The sequence below is a fragment of the Halichoeres trimaculatus genome, unplaced genomic scaffold (genome assembly GCF_033239565.1).
Source record: "Halichoeres trimaculatus isolate MK-OKI-2021-1 unplaced genomic scaffold, fHalTri1.1 fHalTri1_scaffold_15, whole genome shotgun sequence".
Lineage (NCBI taxonomy): Eukaryota > Metazoa > Chordata > Actinopteri > Labriformes > Labridae > Halichoeres > Halichoeres trimaculatus.
In genome coordinates, this window is record NW_027437193.1 from 18,577,935 (window position 1) to 18,597,089 (window position 19,155).

The window sequence follows — 19,155 nt, forward strand, 5'->3', positions numbered from 1 at the left end:
ACCATCCGCAGCTGTAATTTGGTGACAGGCACACGTGCCCACATGTGAACAAAGTCTCAGAGGCAGGTTTCCAGAGTGTCAGGCACATTTTAATGCAGTAAACAATCACAGTAATCACTATTTAATGTAACCACCTGAACCAGCAGATACATTTGTATCCATATTAACTGGCCCGTCACATCTGATGTCAGATTAAAGCTGTTTGTCATAATGGAAAGGTAACCTGGCGGCAGCTGGAAGTTTGATGCACATCTTACAATTAAACAATAAACAGCCTTAACATCTGATACAGAGTATATAGTTGGTTCTCTCATTTCATTTAATTCAAAGAAAAGAGGGAGAGAATAGACAAAGAAAAAAGAAACAAAATAAGTGTATGTCACTCAGGATTTACCCGTGATTTCCCATATTTGTCTGTTTTAGTCTTTATTCTTAACGTGATCTAAAAAGATGGAGTACATTATTGTGAGGAGGATGAGGTGGAGACACTGGGAGAGTATACAGTGTATCACCAAAGGTTCTGCTATTTGGAGATGACAAACCAGGAGTGCAGGTGGATAAAAAGTAATCTGAATGGATAAGCCAGCTGTGTTACTGTCTCTTAATTTTGTACTCCTATTAATGACAAAGGAACAGATTAAATCTGTCCAGGGAGCTGGCCCACACGGTGACGCGCTTCGTGTCCTCTGATGAGCCCCGCTGTCCATTTTCCTGCTGCAGGGACAGCGGCTCTGACCGTCTCCGCTACCAGCACTGTTTCCACAGTGCTGTGGATCAGTCAGATCAGTCAGACCAATCAGACGCTGCACCTCGGCTGCAGGGCATTTAGAGGCGAGGAGAGGCGCTCATTTGATTGGTGAAAACAGCGCTCGGCTGTGTTAAACCCACTCACGGCTTTTCTCCTGCCTCTCTGCCATTTGCGCGGTGGGAGGCGTGGATGAGCAGCTCTGCGCTCACCTGCGCCAGAACTGCGCCTCTCTTGGCACTGCAGGAAACTTACAAAGTGCACCGGTCACGCCCTGTGCGCACGGCGAAGGCTGGCGCGGGGCAGGTGCGCCTGCGCCTGCGCCTGCGCCTGCGCCTGCGCCTGCGCCTGCGCCTGCGCCTGCGCCTGCGCCTGGTCTACGAAATTAGAGCCCACTGTGACATTACACTTATGTTGCAAAAAATCATTGGGTGAAAGACATGGTCAGTTGGTGAAACTGAAAACTGTCACTTGGTGTAACCAGTGTTACTCATACAAAATCTAATATTGCAAAAAAACGTGATTGTGACTATTATATATCCACTATATATCCAACTCACAACCTGAATCTTTTGAAAACCTAAAGAAAAAGTAAGGAGAGCTCAAAGTGAGGCACAGTGGAGCAGCAGAGATAAATGTAGGATCTCATTCTACATTACAGGATGTCACTTGACTCTGGAAACATCAATGCTTAAAATCTAAAAGCTGAGTCAAGTGACGCCTCGAATTACTTGGACAGATTCTTGTGAGGAGTCATAACACCGACCGTAATTGCATCTGAAAGTTAAATTCACCTTCGGTCACAGACAGCTCCCACAGATTGAACAATTTACATCTCAAGCCTCCCCAGAGGTGTGGGCCGGTAATTTCTGATTCCCTATTTCAGGGCCAAATTTGAAAAAGTGAGCAGGGATGGATCATTTTTATATTAAAGTGCGACAGAAAACCCTCTTTAATACCTACAGGGAGAGATATGGAGACATATTCAGCCCATATAATGAGGATAAGACTTCTCCCTGATGTACAAGAACATGAGTACATTGATGTTGCACTCGCCGTATAGTTGGTCTTTGTGGAAATATCTCCATATGGAAAGTTAAAGTGGCTCTTTCAAGGACAAAAACAACAAGCCCCTTTTTCATTCAACACGCACACATCTCCTCATTCTTCTTATAGACTCCCATCAAAGCACACACTGCTGTCATACATTCGTCCTTCCCTCTGTCACTCCTCGTCTCTGTGCCTCTCTTATCACAGCCCTTTCTTTGAAAATATCAAATAGTGATAGAGGAAGATGAGGGTGTGCATCCACTTGTTTGTGTATGTGCATGTATGGTCAATACATACATGGATACACAGACCGTTAAAACAGCGTTGGCCTGCTGGAGGGAGATAAACCAGACAAACACAGAGGATGTTCCATCTGGAGAAAAAGATAGACCATCGATGGACGGGGACGGAGGGGTGGGACTCTTCCATACGGTTAGAGAGAAACATGTCAATCTGAGTATGCACACGCCAGAGAATGCATTGCAATAAATGTGAGCTGTATCGACTGAGACACTGCAGGAGTGACCATTAGGTTTTAAATTTATACTCTATTTAAACCTCAAACACAAGTTCAAGTCAAGGCCAAACCGTACAAACTGTCAGTCTCCCTCTCTTTAACTGCAGCCACCCAGCACCCACTGTCTATCTGAAACATTAATGAAATTCACACAATGGGACAGCCTGCCAGTGATGCATAAAACATTCCCACATAAAGTCCAGAAAATTGCAGCCAGCCTGCTGTCTGTTCAGAGGACTGCTGAATCGATTCAGTACAAAGTGTGTTTCTTCTTCAGTCAGTTCGTTTTGCCAAGACCTGTCTCCAATGTTGCGCGCCAGAATATAAAAAGACCAAAGTCAGCTCTTAAATTTCCATGATTTATTCATTTTGTATGTAATTTGTTCATTTGTTGCACTGAATAATTTCACATGCCATCCATAATGATCCCTTAGAATAACATTTGTTAGCATTACACTTTAAAATTACCTTCAAAAAAATCAATTCACACTTGGAGTTTGATAAATAAAGGAATAAAATGCAAAATAATCCTCTTCATCAAGCCTTTATATTTATCGCTGTATAATCAGGAAACTGTGGCAGGAGCTTTAATTCATCTGGACATGAAGAAAACTGTTTTTATTTATCTTTTTTGGCTTATATATTTTTGAAATTTATTCACTGATCTCATCCCAGAGTGGTGTGGGATGTTTTCTCTTTATCATGTAGCTTGTACTTTTAAAACATAAACTGTATATCTTTAAGGACATAAAGTTGATAGTTAATTTAATCAAACCCACACAGTCCATGCAAACTGCTGGTGCTACCAGGAGTACAGCCAGCAGCAGCATCCTCCACACACTGTGCATACATTTTATTATGTCTATTACATTTTCTTGGAAATTAACAGTAGATCCAGTCTTAAAAGCATTTTATCTAACAATCTACTTCATATGCAGTCTGTGTCTGCATTCACCCACTGATCTGATGACACAAATCCAATCAGTAGCCGGTAATTGGAGTTAACTTTCAAAGTACTGACATGAAAACATTTCTGGTGCTTATCGCTACGCTGGCAAAAGTCGAGTTACTTCATGCAGGTAAACATCAGAGCATCCATTATCCATAACGCGTGTCATATTCAGGGTCTCAGAGGGCTGGAAATTAACCCAGTTGTCACAGGCCAAGAGGCAGGGTACACCAGACAAGATGACAACCAATCACAGTCTAGCATATGTACTGACGACACACTCATTCCTCCAGATAATTTTAAGTGATCACTTGACCTGATGATGAGCATGTCTTTGCACCGTGAAAACTTGCAAACTCCACACAGAAAAGACCTCGTGGGGACTCAAACCAGAGACAGTCTTGTGCCGAAGCAACAGCACTGACTGTGGCTGTGCAACATGAAAACAAATGCAGGTCTTTTGGAGAGAAAAAGCCAACTGTCCCCATCAAAGTCTGTGCTGAGATTAGCAACCAGCAGCTAGCTACATGATCTAGACAATCCAGAAGTTGATAACCACAGATAATAATAATTTGAAAGTTTGAGGTATCTTGTTTGACAGTTTCAGTGTTTTAACATTCTCCTTTTACCCCATGCTGTTTTCACACAGCAAGAACTGAATTCAAGCAAGTGTTTGTCTTTTGTATAAAGTGTCCCATCAGTCCTCACATTAACCCCATTCACCTGACAAGACAAGAAAACATCTTATTTCATGATATGACATCAAAAAATAGAACTGTGTATTTCTTGTATGATTTGGAAAAAAAACAGTCAGCTAAAGTGGTAAGATAAGATTTGCTTGTACAGATTCATGTGAGAAACTAAATAAGTATATTTTTAGACCCCTTCTGCAGATTTTCTTCTTTTTTTTTTCTCTTTACAAGCAATTAAGGCATAGTTTTTAGCTCTTGGTACCTTGAAATAAGACATTTTCTCGAGTTTCTAGACTCAGATAATGTGGCTCAAATAAAGTCTAAGAGATTTTTTTTTCTCAAAAAAATAAGACAAACACTGAATTACATTTCAGTACTTGCAGTGCAAACTTCTGTTCTTCTCTGCTGCAAACCATTTAGCTGCTAAGTATTAGTAATCTTAAATCAAGTGGCAATTCACCTCCAAATGAACTAAAATCAGTGATAACCACAGACACAAAAATGTGAAGTGTAACAGTCCGGATCACAAAATGTCCCTTTAACAAAGTCAGGTTTGTGTCGCCTCGTGGTGACATCATCAGGCTGTGCCAATGCTTTTACTTCTGTTTTTGCCTCATGTTGAGACGCACACCACACTGGTCATATGAACTTCATTTCTGTTTTCTTGTGCTTCCTCAAAATAACAGTGAAGGTTAGTTGCGGCAACTAGTTTGTTCATGTATGAAAGAGAAATGGCCGTACAACTGGGCTTGGTAAGGCTGAAGTGTTTAATAAATGATGAGCACTATGTGAAGTCCCAGTATTTGTGTGGACCTGAGTTTCTGCCTGCCCTTCACCTCTGTTCTCCACAGCCTCAATTGAGCTACACAGACCCAAAACCATTACACAGGACATGAAATAAGAGTCTTGCTGAATTCTCAGTTCAGACTTGAGCATTTTTTAAAATTGAAAACTCTTTATACTATGCTGTAACAACAAAGCACAACTTTCCTACACAGCTGAACTTTTGTCCAAACCCCAAGCAAACAAGTGCACTGACTGAGAGGAAAGAGAGGATCATGCCGGGTTAAAGTTTGCTATGGTCGAGCAGTGATGCTTCAGAGCCAGTGGAAAGTTATCATGACACTTCTGTAAATTATACAGAATAGTTGATGGGCACTGAATACTAACTTCCTCTTCCAAATAAAACACAAAAACTTCCAACTTTTGATGTTTCTTTGGTTGTACTTTAGTCTAAAGGTGGACTGACCCACTGACTGAGTGACTGATGGATATTATCTCCCTGCAGAGTGGCTGCTGTCTTGGTCAAAATACCCTCCTGTTGTATTTCATGATAACTGTCTGCCAGAAAATCAATAGAGCACAAGTCTATACCTCACTTTTTACTTTCATAAAGGTCGGCACATTTTTGCAACAAAGAGTTCAAACTACAGCACCACTGGCACTGCCATTAAGTGGTCGATGTGGGAAAAGAAGCCCCAATTACACCCAGGGTAGGTTTATAGTTAGACTTTAAAGCACAATAAAAACCATAGGCAGTGTGTATTTGCTGCCCTTTACGAGCATGACGGATGATGGTTTTATTCCCTTATAATGAGTGTGCAAACAGAGTTTTATCCCTGGATACTGCAAACAGAGGGAGATTGATTCTGCTGATCAAAGACGGATCCCACAAGAGCTTTTCTAATGAAGATCATGTCTGCTTGGAGGGAGATTTATAGTGTAATACTCGGGTAAGGAGACTGAGGAGCCAAACAAAGAAAGTCACGGAGCAGCGTTTAGAAAGGAGAAAGACAGGAAACCGCACACACCTTTGTTTGCTTTGGGGAAATATGTGTGTGTGAGCTTATCGACTCCCATGTTTACATTTTGGACATCCAGGCACCCTTGTAGAAAATATAAAGGACGAGACAGTTCTCATTACAGACTTTACCATCAAAGCTACTCAGACATTCAAAAGGATGGAGGCATTTTGAGTCTCTCTGTTGTTAATTTTTTTTTTCGGCAGATCAGTATTGCTGGCATCTTTGCAGATTCTAACTCCATGCTGGCCAAGTAGCTCTCTTTTGATACTTCTGCTGTGCCTTGAGCGCGAAAGAAATAAAATTCATAATAACAAGAAAATGTTCTCTCTTTTTTTAACAATACAAATTTCAGCTCCAATTTTTTATATTGAAGAGATGTAGCACTTCAGTGGAACTGTCTCCAGTATTTTTGGTAGATTGTCAATGATTTCAGATGCATAATTTTTTTCCATGAAGCAGGTCACATCACTCAACTGGCTCAGGAAAATCACTGAATGTTACAGCAGATCATGAAAAGCAAAGTGAGCTGGTACATCTTAAACTCATACTTTTACCAAACATCAACTAAACTATATATTTTTACCAGCATCTAGCTTACTGCTGCTTACCCCTACCAAAACAGAAAATAGTGACGGTGGCCATGGAGGACAAAAAGCTCCTGTGATGCAATCTCACTATTTTTACCATCAGTCTCCTATCAAACTCTCGTTCAGCTTTCTTCTGCACTTCTGTCCTTTTTCTTTTTGCCAGTCCAGCTCCAGTGTAAGTCACGTCTACAGAGTTAACCAAAGCAAAGGGACAGATCTCGCTTCTTACTTGGTCAGCTCACTTCTCACAGCTAAACTTTGCCAAGTAGCGTCACCAAAAGAACTTATTATTAAAGTGATAGCATTTCAGGATCCTCAAGGTGCCTCTAAATCTGAAAAACAGACTTTCATACCTTCCAAACTCAAAGTAGTCAGCTCGCTTTTAAATCCTTAGGATTTATAACAATGAATTTTTACTTTACTACAAACTGATATTTTTCTTTTAAATCACAGGTGCCTGACATTCAATGGATGGAGGAAAAAGTTAACGGCCTAGAAGTTGACAGTTTGCTTTGGTGGCCAAGAGGAGACTTCAACTGGCAGATTTTATGATTTAAGCTGAAATTAGAACTTTTTATTGACTTATTTTTTTCCTTATTTGTTGTTTTTTAAAGATTTCAGGATTCAATCTGTTCATAGCTGCAGGTGCAAAATACACACACACATACACACACCCTGCTGATACACATCAGAGCTTGAGAAGATGAAGACTACAGCTTAACCATGTGTAACTAAAATGATTTGCAGAGGAACAGACCTCTATTTCAGTGATTGAAAATGAAATGAAATGATTTCTTCATATCTAATTGTATTAGATTAAATAAACATGAGCGTGCTGGTGTTGGATAGTATTTGACTTTTAATAAATGAGTTTGTCCTTTTAAAGTCTGAAGTGGATGAAGCTGGAGGATGTTTCAGGAGAGTTTGTAAAGTAGGTTACTTCACTCAGAGAAAGTTTTCATTGGCAGGAGCTCACACAGGGATAAGTCTCCTCTGAATCCAAGCAGCTCTCTGTGTTTGTTTGAGAATTCAGAGAGCATCACGATGGCAGGTTGCTTTCATCATTTGTGTCATTACTTTTGTTCATTTAATCAAATGACACTGTGGATTTTCATCTTCTGATCCAAATTTAATTTATGCCACTTTTGATATTTGGTAGAGCAGACTTTTGCTTATTTTAAGGAAAAGTGGCAGCGATGTAGACGCGAAGGAATAAGTGTCTCTCAGGAAAAAAGAGAGAACTGCAGAGAACTGGCATCACCATCTACATAATACACAGCATACTCAAATAACCTGAGATTACTGAACCTCAAAACTGATTAAAAGAGGTTCAAATCCAATCTCCCAAAAGCTCCTTCCCTATTTCTTTTCTTTGTTTATTTCTCTTGTTTTGTCTTTTTTTTCTTTTTTCTTCCTTTCTTTCTCTCATTATTTTGTCTGTCTTTTCCCCTTTCATTCTTTCTGCCCATCTGTCTGTCTTCAATTCTTTATTCTTACCTTCTTCCTTTTTTCATTTTTTGAGTTTTAATCTATATATATTTTTCCCCTCTTTTTGGATTGCATTGAATTGATGTTCATTAAAAAAAAGAGAAAAAAGTACAAAGTTAAAGTAATGTTGTGGTTGTTCATTCTTCCTTTATCATTTCAGAAATACTCATGTTTTTGCCTCATATTTCCAACACTGAAAGGTTTTTTTGTTGTTGGCTTTGACTATTTTTCTGTTTTTTTTTTATATATAGATATTCAAATATCTTTTGTAATCCAGTTTTTGTGTTGATCTTTGAAAGCGTGTTCAAACCCTTGGCAGAGTATAGACATAAATTTGTTTTTAACAGCAGGAGGAGAGGACCATATGCTCTCAGGACAAAAAACACCAGAAAAGAAAGACAAAATCACACAATTTAAAAATAGAATGTGAAAAGACCGAACTGGTGTGAGGGGAATCAAGTTTCAATGTTTAACTTTGTTAAAATTGCAAAAGTTAACTTCCTTATGTCCAGTGTGTGTTTTAGATGCTGCCAGTTCAGAGCAGAAAAGACTTTTATGCGGACCCTGTGTGCTATCACTTTGCTTTTAGAGACAATGATTTTTTTCTGGGCTTGCTTGAGTTTCTACAAAACAGCAGACACCAGGGCAGGGCTGCTGACAGATGAGCTTCCTCACAGCAGGAAAATCAATCTGTGTTTGTGCTATTTGTGAACAAGTTTTTTTTTTTCAGGCTGGACATAAACTACCACCTAACCGAGCTGATTTTGAGCCTGATTCTCTCCTTCCAAAAAAGGTCACATTTTTTTCTTGATGATCTGATATTTATCTTGTCACATCCACGCGTAGTGTGAGGTATAGAAGGACAAGAGATGATCTTGGCTGATGTGACAACATGATGCACAAAGTTAGATGGACATCAGAGATGGAGGACCTGCTTCTTGATTGGAGGCAGAAAATGTACAGTCGTACTCTGAGGCTATCCAGCTTACAATGTTTCACTTGAAAACCATCCCATCATCCTCTAAAGATACATTTGACCATTAGTGCCTGGTGGACAGATATCTTGGTTCACCTTTGATCATATCATACAGTCCACTCACTGCTTGAATAAAACTGTTTTTTTTCTTTTTTTGGAGTCTCACAAGTGTTTTAGTGGGACATGCCCTAAACGGCTTGTAACTCCAAAACTGAAGTCACACTTTATTTTAAAAGTAAGGCTGGCTTATCTTAGAGACAGCACAAAATGGATGTCTATGACTACATCTAAACCTACACAGCAGACTGAGTCTTTTCACTCTCATGGGAAAAGTAACTGTGAGTTTTATGAACGATTGCTTCATTTCAAAGTCAACCAAGCAAGTATACATTTTCCACAACCCATATATCTTCCACAGGTTTTTGCTTTTTAGACTTGATCTGGCAAGAAAAATAACACTTCACTTCAGATAACAACAAAATCTCTTCTTGCTTTCAGTGATTCAACCTAAGCTAGAGCAATTCAATAGTTACAGATCAATTTAAAAGGCCCATAAGTGGGACCATGGATTCAAAACAATGAAACAACATCAGTGCATGTGCACAAGTGCTCCATTTTGCATTGAAAAACAAACCAAAACGAAACAACAGAGTGAATAACCGCTAAAGAGTCTATAGTTCTACAGTTTCATTTAGCGGACACTTTAGTCCAAAGCGACATGCAACACAATCAGAGTCAGAGTCAGAGTCAGTCATCTTTAGGTATTTGAACTAGAATGTTCTGGGGGTTTGGCACCTGGTAAAACACCAACTACATGGGTCCTGTGGTCCACTGTTTTTCTGCATTTCCATCCCAGGCTTAAGACAGAGATGATCCAAATCAGAGATGCAAGGAGAAAAAAATAAAAGTAGTCGCATGCACCACCAGACCAGTAGGGGACAGTAAGACAATGATGAAGGGCTCTCAGCAAAACCAACACAATCAAAAGCAAAGACTGACTGGCATTATTATGCATAGCACTGCCGCTAGCCTATAAGCCTTGTGCTGGTTTGGATCATGCTTTATTGCAGGTGGATTTGTTGAATCCACACTTAAAAGGTGACAAGTGCGAGGCAAAGTCAACATTAATCAAAGCCAACACAGGACTGCCTACCTCATGTCTAAAGCATGAAGACAGCACAGGGCAATCGCGGCTTTGGCTTAAAAACATGACTGTTGCTTGCAGACTTTCAGCTGAAGTTCTCCAGTTTACAGGGTCACTCTTTAAACTGTAACACTGGGAGCTGACACACACATTCACCCTATCAGGCTCAAAGATGGTCATTGCTTAGGAGTTATTAAACCCAGTCAATCACAGCTGGGTGTCATCTTATTGTTGACAGAGTGAAATGAAAATTCTGTGGGTGCTCTACCAATCAGAAACGTTCAGCTCACAGGCCTTCACCCTGAAGTTCTTTGACTTATGGAAGAACTACCCCTCAGGTGGTGAAGTTTTAAGGAGCAGCTCAAATAACCCAGAGCTAAATTTAGACCCTATGTCCTGTGTTTGAACATCACCCTTTGTTATAGATGTCAAAGGTTTGACAACTCACCTGTGTAGCACGCTAGCTAGCCTGATGAGCTATCATGAACAGCCTATGTAGAAGCTGTTCAAGACTTTTTCTATAATTCAATGCATATCTGATGGTATATTAGTGATGTTGATTAAAAAGCTGAAACAGACCTGACACTGCACCTTCTTTAAACACTAAGAAAGTTTCTTGTTTTTTCTGCATGCACACGTCTTCACAGAGAAGTCCACAGCCTGACAGAGCTGCCACACCAAGTTATGCTTTCTGAGCATAAACTCGACAATCACAGTTCAGGGGACATCTTCAGCTCGCAGCATGTTGGGGGCATGCACAGTTTCCCATCACATCCCTCAACCTACCCTCTGAGCTGATTTCACGGGAACGGACGAGGTCACTCTTGTTGCCCACCAGGATGATTGGTGTTTGTGGCTGAGACTCCCTGAGGAGGAGGCGGAGCTGGGCGGTGCGGTGGAAACTTCGCCTGTCAGTCACTGAGAAGACCAGGATACACACATCACACTGCAGAGTGGACAGGTCCTGTGGGCACACAGATACAGACACACATTAATAAAACATCAGCTTAGAGGGGTGCAGAGGTGCTGAATGAAGAAAGGAGAGATCACATGACACTGGATTAGGGTTGGATTTCAGCAAGCTCTGACACCTCTCAAAAGATTCATCGGAAACATTTTCCTAAACTCTGATCTCAGCCTCAGTCTTTGTTTTGTTGTTCTGGAGCTTAGCTGTCGAAAGGACATCAGTGTCAATGCTACAGAGCCACCACTCAAGTTTTTACCATCGTCCCACGAGGGGGATGTGGACGAGGCTCTGCACAACTTGCCTGTATGCACGTCACGCTTCACTTTGAATCTCCTGACCCTTTTAGCAGTGACCAGCGACATCCCGTCGGGGCTTCCTGTCACAGACGTTCAATTAGCTCGAGTGGCTCTAGCAGAAAAAAGCAGCTTGAAACTGCCTGAGTCCATCCTTGTCCTTTCGTCTTCTTCCTTCCTGATTCTGTCAGCTGCATTCACATACCCATGAAGGTGGAGGATGTAAAAAAGGTCATGTGGAGGTCCTCCTGGCTGAAATCCTCCCTAAAGACTAACAATGTCTCTAAAGCCTTCATTATCATCTTCTGTTTAATAATTTCTTGATCTCATTATTTCACACCAAGATCCTGTTGATATTGTTTCAGCTGCAGCTGAGTGAAGTTATGTGAAGGGACTTTGCCATGTGGTTTAGGGTTTAATGTCTTTAAAGTCCCGGTGGTTGAAAGATGCAGAGCCAAATGCAATTTCAGTTTAATCCTGAAGTCTGCGGTTATGTGGATTAGGTATGCATCATTTGTGTTTCACAGCAGGGAAGCTTTCATATGATTTTCTTTGTTTAAATCATGGACAAAGTTGAGCAAACTTTAACCATGATTCTAGTGGCCCTTAAAGCTGTGTTACAAAAATGTAAAAGAAATAGATTAAAGCAAATGACTGAATGTAGAAAACAAATAGTCTCTTGTTGAATTTGTCTGTTTCCCTCAGCTGCATTTGCTACAGCATCTCTGGGTCATTATTTTTATGGATCAAAACTTGTTGCCTGAACAGACATGTTTTGGTAAAAGGGCTCCGATAAACTGATTGTATCCAGCATGCACACAATCACAAATCAGACTGATTCATAGAAACATGTAAAATGACTTCAAATTGAGCAATGAGTGGAAGGTGGAGACCAAAACCAAGGCAAAATAGAATAGATCTAGAGAATATAATCTATTTGAATGATGACCATCTGCCCTCAGCTGAGTGGGGAGATCAAAGATCTGAACACTGACTCCTAAAAGTTGCAGTATTCTTTTTTTAGATTAATGAAATGTACTGCTCTTAGAGCTTTGTCTCTGAAAGAGTGTGAATAATCAGCTGTTAAGTGGCCTGGATTAAGACATGATCGGCATTGATTTCTTTGTGTGGAGGTTTAACCGTGACATCTTCTGCAAAACATCTTGAGCGATTGAATTACTAAATGGTTTAAGTGCAATCTATCACGACTTGCGTGTACTGGAGGGAAGGGATAAAAAAAGTAAACACTAAGGCTATTTTCTAAGTCTGACTTGGATGTGCTGTCCTGTTCATCACAGTAATTAATTCTTTCAACCAGCATGTGAAAACAACCTCAGGATATGTGAAAACTCAGTCATGGCCTATCACCTTGGTAATTGGAGAAAGCAGTTTTGTACGTTCCCTTGAAGAGGACAAGAAGACTTAAAACGAATAACTGACTTTGAAGCCAGAGCAAGTGTCAAACAAAACCTGATTGTGGACATAAAAATGAAATAAAGGTTTAACATGCACTAATAGTCAGTAAAAAAGGTTCAATCTGTGAACTATTTTTCAACTTCTCTTCAGATACTAATGTCTTTTATCTACTTTCCTTTGATTGGATGGACACACTGTATACTGGCTTTATGTGCCTTCATTCGAATGTCCCTGAGGTAAAGTCAAAAAAACGCCTGACATATTGCGCCAACCAAGGACATTAAGAAAAGTGATTGGCTGGTAGCCAGGGCCTGACATCATACCCATGAGCCAAAACATGCTTGTGACAACTGATAAAATCCCTCAGGTGGGTTCAGTCAGCAGCAGAACAGAGCAGTATCAGGGCTCAGCTTCTGAAATAGGAACATCCCTCACTTCCAGAGGAGCTAGATGAGTGGTTTCAGGCATCTTGTGAGGATGCCTCCCTGAGGAGGTGCTTTGTGCATGTCCATCTGGAAGGAGACCACAGGGTAGACCAGAGACGGGGAGGAGATTATATCTCTCAGCTGGCCTGAGAACACCTCAGTGTCCCCCCAGAGGAGCTGGTGGAAGTGGCGGGGTACAAAGGTCATTGGTCCTCAATGATGACATTGCTGCCTCTGCTAACCTGGATAAGCAGTGAAAATGGATGGATGGATGGAAGGATGGATGGATGGATGGATGGATTTATTTTCACTGATTGATCCAGTGGTTCACAGACTATGTTTTGTCTGGATCAACACATTTGATACAAAGAACTGCGGGTATCAACGTTTTCTGCTCTTTGGAAGACTTGGCATGATGCCAGCTCTACCAGCTCCAGCCCTGTGGAGATGAAGAGGTTAAACCAAGAGCATTTTTATCGCAAGATAGAGACGCTCAATCAATACAAACTATTTTTCTCCCAAAGAAAGAAATCAGAGGCCAGACAAAGTGTTCTGTATCAGTAAAACAGATGTGACGTACAGAGAAATTGTTTTATATCCTGCTGGGCTTGTGCCGTGAAGCACAGACTGTGTCCTCAGATGAAATCAGAGCTATTACGACTGAATCAACCATTTATTTTTGTTCACTGTTTATGTTACAGTGAGTGAGCTCAGAGGCTGTTCACTTGGCTGAACAGTAAACATGCTCGTAGGGAGAAGATAAAATTGAATCCGTGTGGTGGTTTCAGCTTTGATCTATAACTTTATGATGTTATTTTTAAAAACTGCTTTTTTTCATTTTACAGGAAACAATTAAATTGTCTTTAAACTGAAATAGAACTCTTTAGCCCTGAACACCGGTGACTAAATCAATATGAAAACGTGTTATTCCCTCCAGATAACTCAATCTGCTGCCAGCTTTGGACAACATTTTTGTGCTGTGTGTGTGTGTGTGTGAGTACCCAGATGCCCTTGCCCTACATCCACAGCCCCGGAGGTAACTTCCTGCCCTCCAGAGAGATTCAGACGCCTGAAAAATTCACTCTGTCCCTGACAGCCAAGTAGTATCGGATCAGACCTCGGAGCAGGAAATTCACGGGGAGCCCCTTGGCACTGTGTTGCTTTGACGGAGTGAAGGAACAGACAGCAAGCGGGAAGAGCATTGGCGTGGAAGCCGGCTCGGCCACCTGTCACTGTCTGATTCAGGGATGAGGAAGAAGAACGGAAACAACCAGACAATGAAAGATGGAGGGAAAAGGAAAGAGAGAGACTAATCTTTGTAAGCAAAGGAGTACAAACATAGAGTGGATATTGATTGGAAAGTGATGGAGCGCTGCAGGAAGAAAACTGTGACCAGGTAAGGATTTATCCATCACAGGAGCAGAGCAGCTCAGGACAGAGCCCACTCTCTTCCTCTCTTTCCTTTTCTAGATTAAGCAGCTCCTCTCTGTCCTCAGAGAGCAGGCCATCTGTCAATACCTACCCCCCACCACACACACACACACACACACACACACACACACACACACACACACACACACACACACACACACACACACACACACACACACACACACACAATCACTTGGACTAATACGGGAACATAAAGCCAAAGCCACATAAACAATAATCCACAATAATATCCAAATGTTCCCTGAACACACACAGATCAGAGCGTGCTCAGAAAAGTCTCAGCATCAGACTGAAAATACTTTCCCCCTGAACGACGGCCTCAAAGAGGGATTTTACTTTGATTGCACCTTTCTGAGTAATCCTAATGTTGATGCAGTACATTGCCAAAATATGAGAACACCAGACTTGGAATTGGGGGGGAACATTTTTGACTTTTACTCTAATTAAAATGCTGGGATGGACTTCATCTGTGTTTCTATTTGCACCAAAATGCCACATATATACAAATTTTTTAGCTAAAATTGCAAGCATCTTTGGCGATTCTTTAAGTCTGACCAATGTGTCTCTTGGCCGATTCTGCAAGGCACAAGTAAGTTTGTCACAAATACAATGTAAACTTCCAGAATTTCTTCAGATATGCACAAAAAACAAGACTCATCACACCAAGTGCAGAAAACAACACTGAAAATGTTTTATTTGTACTATACGATCACAGAAACTTGTAATAAATGCTTACCAGGTTGTTCTTGTTTGTCAAATGCATATAACATATTTAACTCTCAGCCAGAGCCCTCTCAGCCTATCAATGTGAACCCTTCACTCCCACATTTATTTCATCTTTTCATCTGTCCTATATTAAAAAGCCTCCAATTCAAGTTCAGCAAAAAAACTATTTGTTCTGTCACATATGCTTTGACTTCCAAATACTTCCAGTACTGTTTGCTTTATAGCTTCACTGCTGAACAAATGGTGGTCATGTAACATGTTCAAGTGTTTAATTTAATAAAGTGCTTTAACAGCATAGAAAATGTTTTGTCTTTGGTAAAACACTCAAATCTGCTGCAGTCTGAAGTCTCACCTGTGCTCATATCAGTGACATGTATTGACTTGTACCATCAGGGAGGACAGTGCTATTCGGCCTTTAGCTGTGTGTGTTTTATCTTCCAGCACTAGTTATTACTTCTGTGGAAAGAATGTGCACCTTGAGGTCTTCAAATTTTAGAATAGTTTTTATTTTTTATTTATCTAGTTAAATTATTTTGTTTATCGAAGGTTTATTCAATTTAAATTAAAAGTTAAACGTTTTGTTAGTTCAGCTTCCACTTTGTGTTCTTTTTTGAGTATTAATTATTCCTTTCTTATTTTTATAAATCCTTTACCCTTTTATGTATGTTTAGTTTGTTTCCTCTTTTTCAGGGTTTAATTTTATTGTTTATCACCATCAGAGTGCTGAGAAGAGCAGTAAGATGTTTAATGTTGGAAACTAATCTTTAGCTTTTTGAGGAAAACTCAACTAGTGTGGCTGCAGTAACTTGTTTAAGTTTATTATCTGCAAAACAAGGGCTGTTTTTAAACATTTAAACACTTTGAATTGTTTCCCTAACAGCTATAGGGCATCCGTCGGTCACATGAACTGAGCTGTGTCTATGATTGGACAATCCTAATACCCTCTAAACTGCTGAGTTAGACCCCTTTTAATGCCGTCACTTTTCTAAACTGGATGTTGCCCCTTGGGAGATGCACGGATGAACTGGAGCTCCTATAGCGTACCAGGTATAAAAAATACTGGCATATGATTCAACACGCAGGGATCATCATGATAACAGTGTGATGAAGAATTCCCTGCATGAAATTATAGCCAAACTTGGCAGAGTAGAAGAATTGACAAAAAAAAAAAAAAAAAGTAAATAGGCCTTTAGTAGTGTGGTAGATGTGCATTTGCCATAAACCACCCCCTGCAGTTTGGGAATGGACGCTGCGTGGAGTGTTCGAAAGGATAGCAGCCACACATGTTCTCTCATGCTGATTTCATGCGTTTTCATTAATTACCGTCATGCAGAAAACATACAGCCTCTAGGCTGCCTTACTGTTCCGTTTCTTTGGCTAGTTTAGGGGCCGTTTACATGAAACACAAAACTTTTGTTGCGTTTCAGCCTCGCGTTTACACGGAAACGGTGTTTCAGCCAACCCAAAATGTAAACTTTTGAAAACGTCCTCCAGAGTGGGATTTCTCTGAAACGCTGTCGTCACCGTTGCCGTGTAAAAGGTAAGCCGGCATTTTCAGTGGAAATGCTGACATCACACTCCGCTCCTCACGAGCGCATTCAACAGGACAACAGTACTGTGTACGATTGTCGCAAACTACCGTGTTGTGCTTGTGCTGCTGAATCCACTGTCTTTATACAAAATGTGCCGTTACTCCACTTTTGCACTTAGTATTCCCCAATACACCAGATGATCGGCTCAACTCAACTTTGGTGAAGTTCTCCCAAAAGCTTCTGGACAAGACAGTTATAGTGCTGACTTTTCTTTTCTTCCGTTGCTAGGCGCTACCCAAGTAGCTGCCTGTTGCAGCAGCTCTCTCGTCTTTGTCAGTTTCTTGTAATTTTTTCGTCTCTTTTTCGTAATCTTTGTATTTGGAGTGGATCATCACTTTGTATGGTTCATTGTCGGTCACGGACACCAAACTTTTTGTGGCTTCGGCGGTATTTTTTACTACTTTTCTCCTGTGTTTGTCTGGAGATCCTACATGTAACCATGGCTGCATTGTTTACATGCGAAATTAGCTGTTAGCAGCCTGTAGCATGTCAATGCTAACTAGTGTAGGGTTTGATGATTTCCCTCGAGCTGAGGAGGAGGAGGTGAGGACGACGTGCTGGTTCTCGGATGTGAGCTGGGAGGTGACGACGTGGACCTGTCCTTCCATCCATCGTTGTTGAGAACGTGAGATCTAGCCCCGGGGGATGGACGAGCTAGCTGTGCTAACCCAGCGGCATCGTGCTGTTCACGGACGTAGCTGACGGAGCTGACATCGGACGCCGGCCCCACATTGGAGGAGCTTCGCCTGCTGTGAGCAGACAGGATCCAGGAGACAGAGACTGAACAGACTGCTGGGGAAGCTCAGTCCTGGACCCTGTAGAGGTGGAGACTGGCTAGGCTGGAGAGTGGTGGACTTGTGGTGGACGGGATGTCGTCATCTAATTTCTTATGGATCTTTTTGCACTTTCTATACTCTTTCTTACTTTTGTTTTCTTAAATGCTGCGGTGACTTCTGAATTTCCCCTCGGGGATAAATAAAGTATTTTCTATTCTATTCTATTCTATTCTATTCTACAGACCTGGCATGCTTACTACAGTGTTTTCAGTCCCACTGCGTTTCCGTGTAAACACAGATTTTTTTTTTTTTTTATTACTGCATTTTCACTGCATTTCAGCGTTTTCAGATGAAACATTGTCGTTTAAACGGGGCCTTAAACAAAAGAGTCAGCATAAAGTAGCTCATACTATCTCCTTTTAAAAATAAAAACTGACCCTTAGTTGATTTTGAGATTTGTAGAACTCGGTTTAAACAGAACCAGGCTTTCTACCAGCACTAGACGCTAACTCTGATTCAACTGTATCCACTCACATGTGGTCCTGACGAGCCAGATCAGGGGACTTTTGAAGGGGTTAACTATTCTGAGCAATAATATCAGTTATTTCCCCCTACTCGCAATTGACATGATGTTAACCCCTTGAAGAAATGTTAACAGCAGGTGTGGAAATGATCAAAAATGACAGCCCCTTACAATGAAATGGTGCTGAATAGGAACAAATGCCAACATTTAGATTCCAAGTCTCCAGTATCGATGTTATGGCAGAGGATTCATCAGTTTGAGGGTGAACAATGATATGAAACAAATACTGCTGTAGTGTACAGACGTCTACATACTTCTATTCTGCTACACAGCTATTATCAATGAGTGAACACAAATTTATATTTTTAAAATTTAAATGTTCACAGAGCCACAAGCTCCCAAATATAACAATGGCATTTGATTTTATAATCACAGCAGAGCTGACAAGGCTTGCTTTGTATCAGAAGTATGAATAAATCATCGCTTTATTTGGGATCGGAGATTGCTGCTCCAATCTGAAGTTTGTCATTTTCATGGTTTTGTTCGACTTTTTTTTTTTTTTTTTTTGTATAACAAGTACTGGCACTAAAATTACAAGAGAGGAAGCTTTTTTTTCAATCACATCAAGGAGCTTTTATCAGAAGAAACTCTGCATTAAAAATCACAAAAGAATGAGTAATGAAAACCAGTGAAAGAGAAGTAGTAAAATTAAACGATGCACAATATAAAATAATGAATTATCAGCTGAAAATGTAGAATAAGAATAAACTGTTCAAGCTCCTCTTATCACCCAGCTCCATATTTTCCCTTTGTTTAAATACAATCTTTGAGGACAACAAACTTCGTTTTGAAATTAAAGGAGGCCTGTGGTCATGTCAGAAAACCTTCTGTGCTCTCCAATAAAAAGCCAGGCTTTCAAAAACTTAATTTTATCCAACTTTCTGTTTCTGCTGCAGATGTAGATAAGAAAAGTGCATCCAATAAAGCCGGAGATCATGTTTGTAGCTGCCTTCATCAGTGCAGCGTACAGCT

The 19,155-nt window shown here is 40.6% G+C and overlaps 1 protein-coding gene across 1 annotated transcript in view; it reads right to left on the reverse strand.

Moving 5' to 3' along the window:
* Positions 1 to 19,155, reverse strand: part of rem2 (RAS (RAD and GEM)-like GTP binding 2) — a 55,795-nt gene that overhangs the window by 14,850 nt on the left and 21,790 nt on the right. The window contains exon 4 of the mRNA XM_074689407.1: positions 10,740 to 10,917. Within this exon, the coding sequence (XP_074545508.1) occupies positions 10,740 to 10,917 (178 nt within the window). The remainder of the gene's footprint in view (positions 1 to 10,739; positions 10,918 to 19,155) is intronic.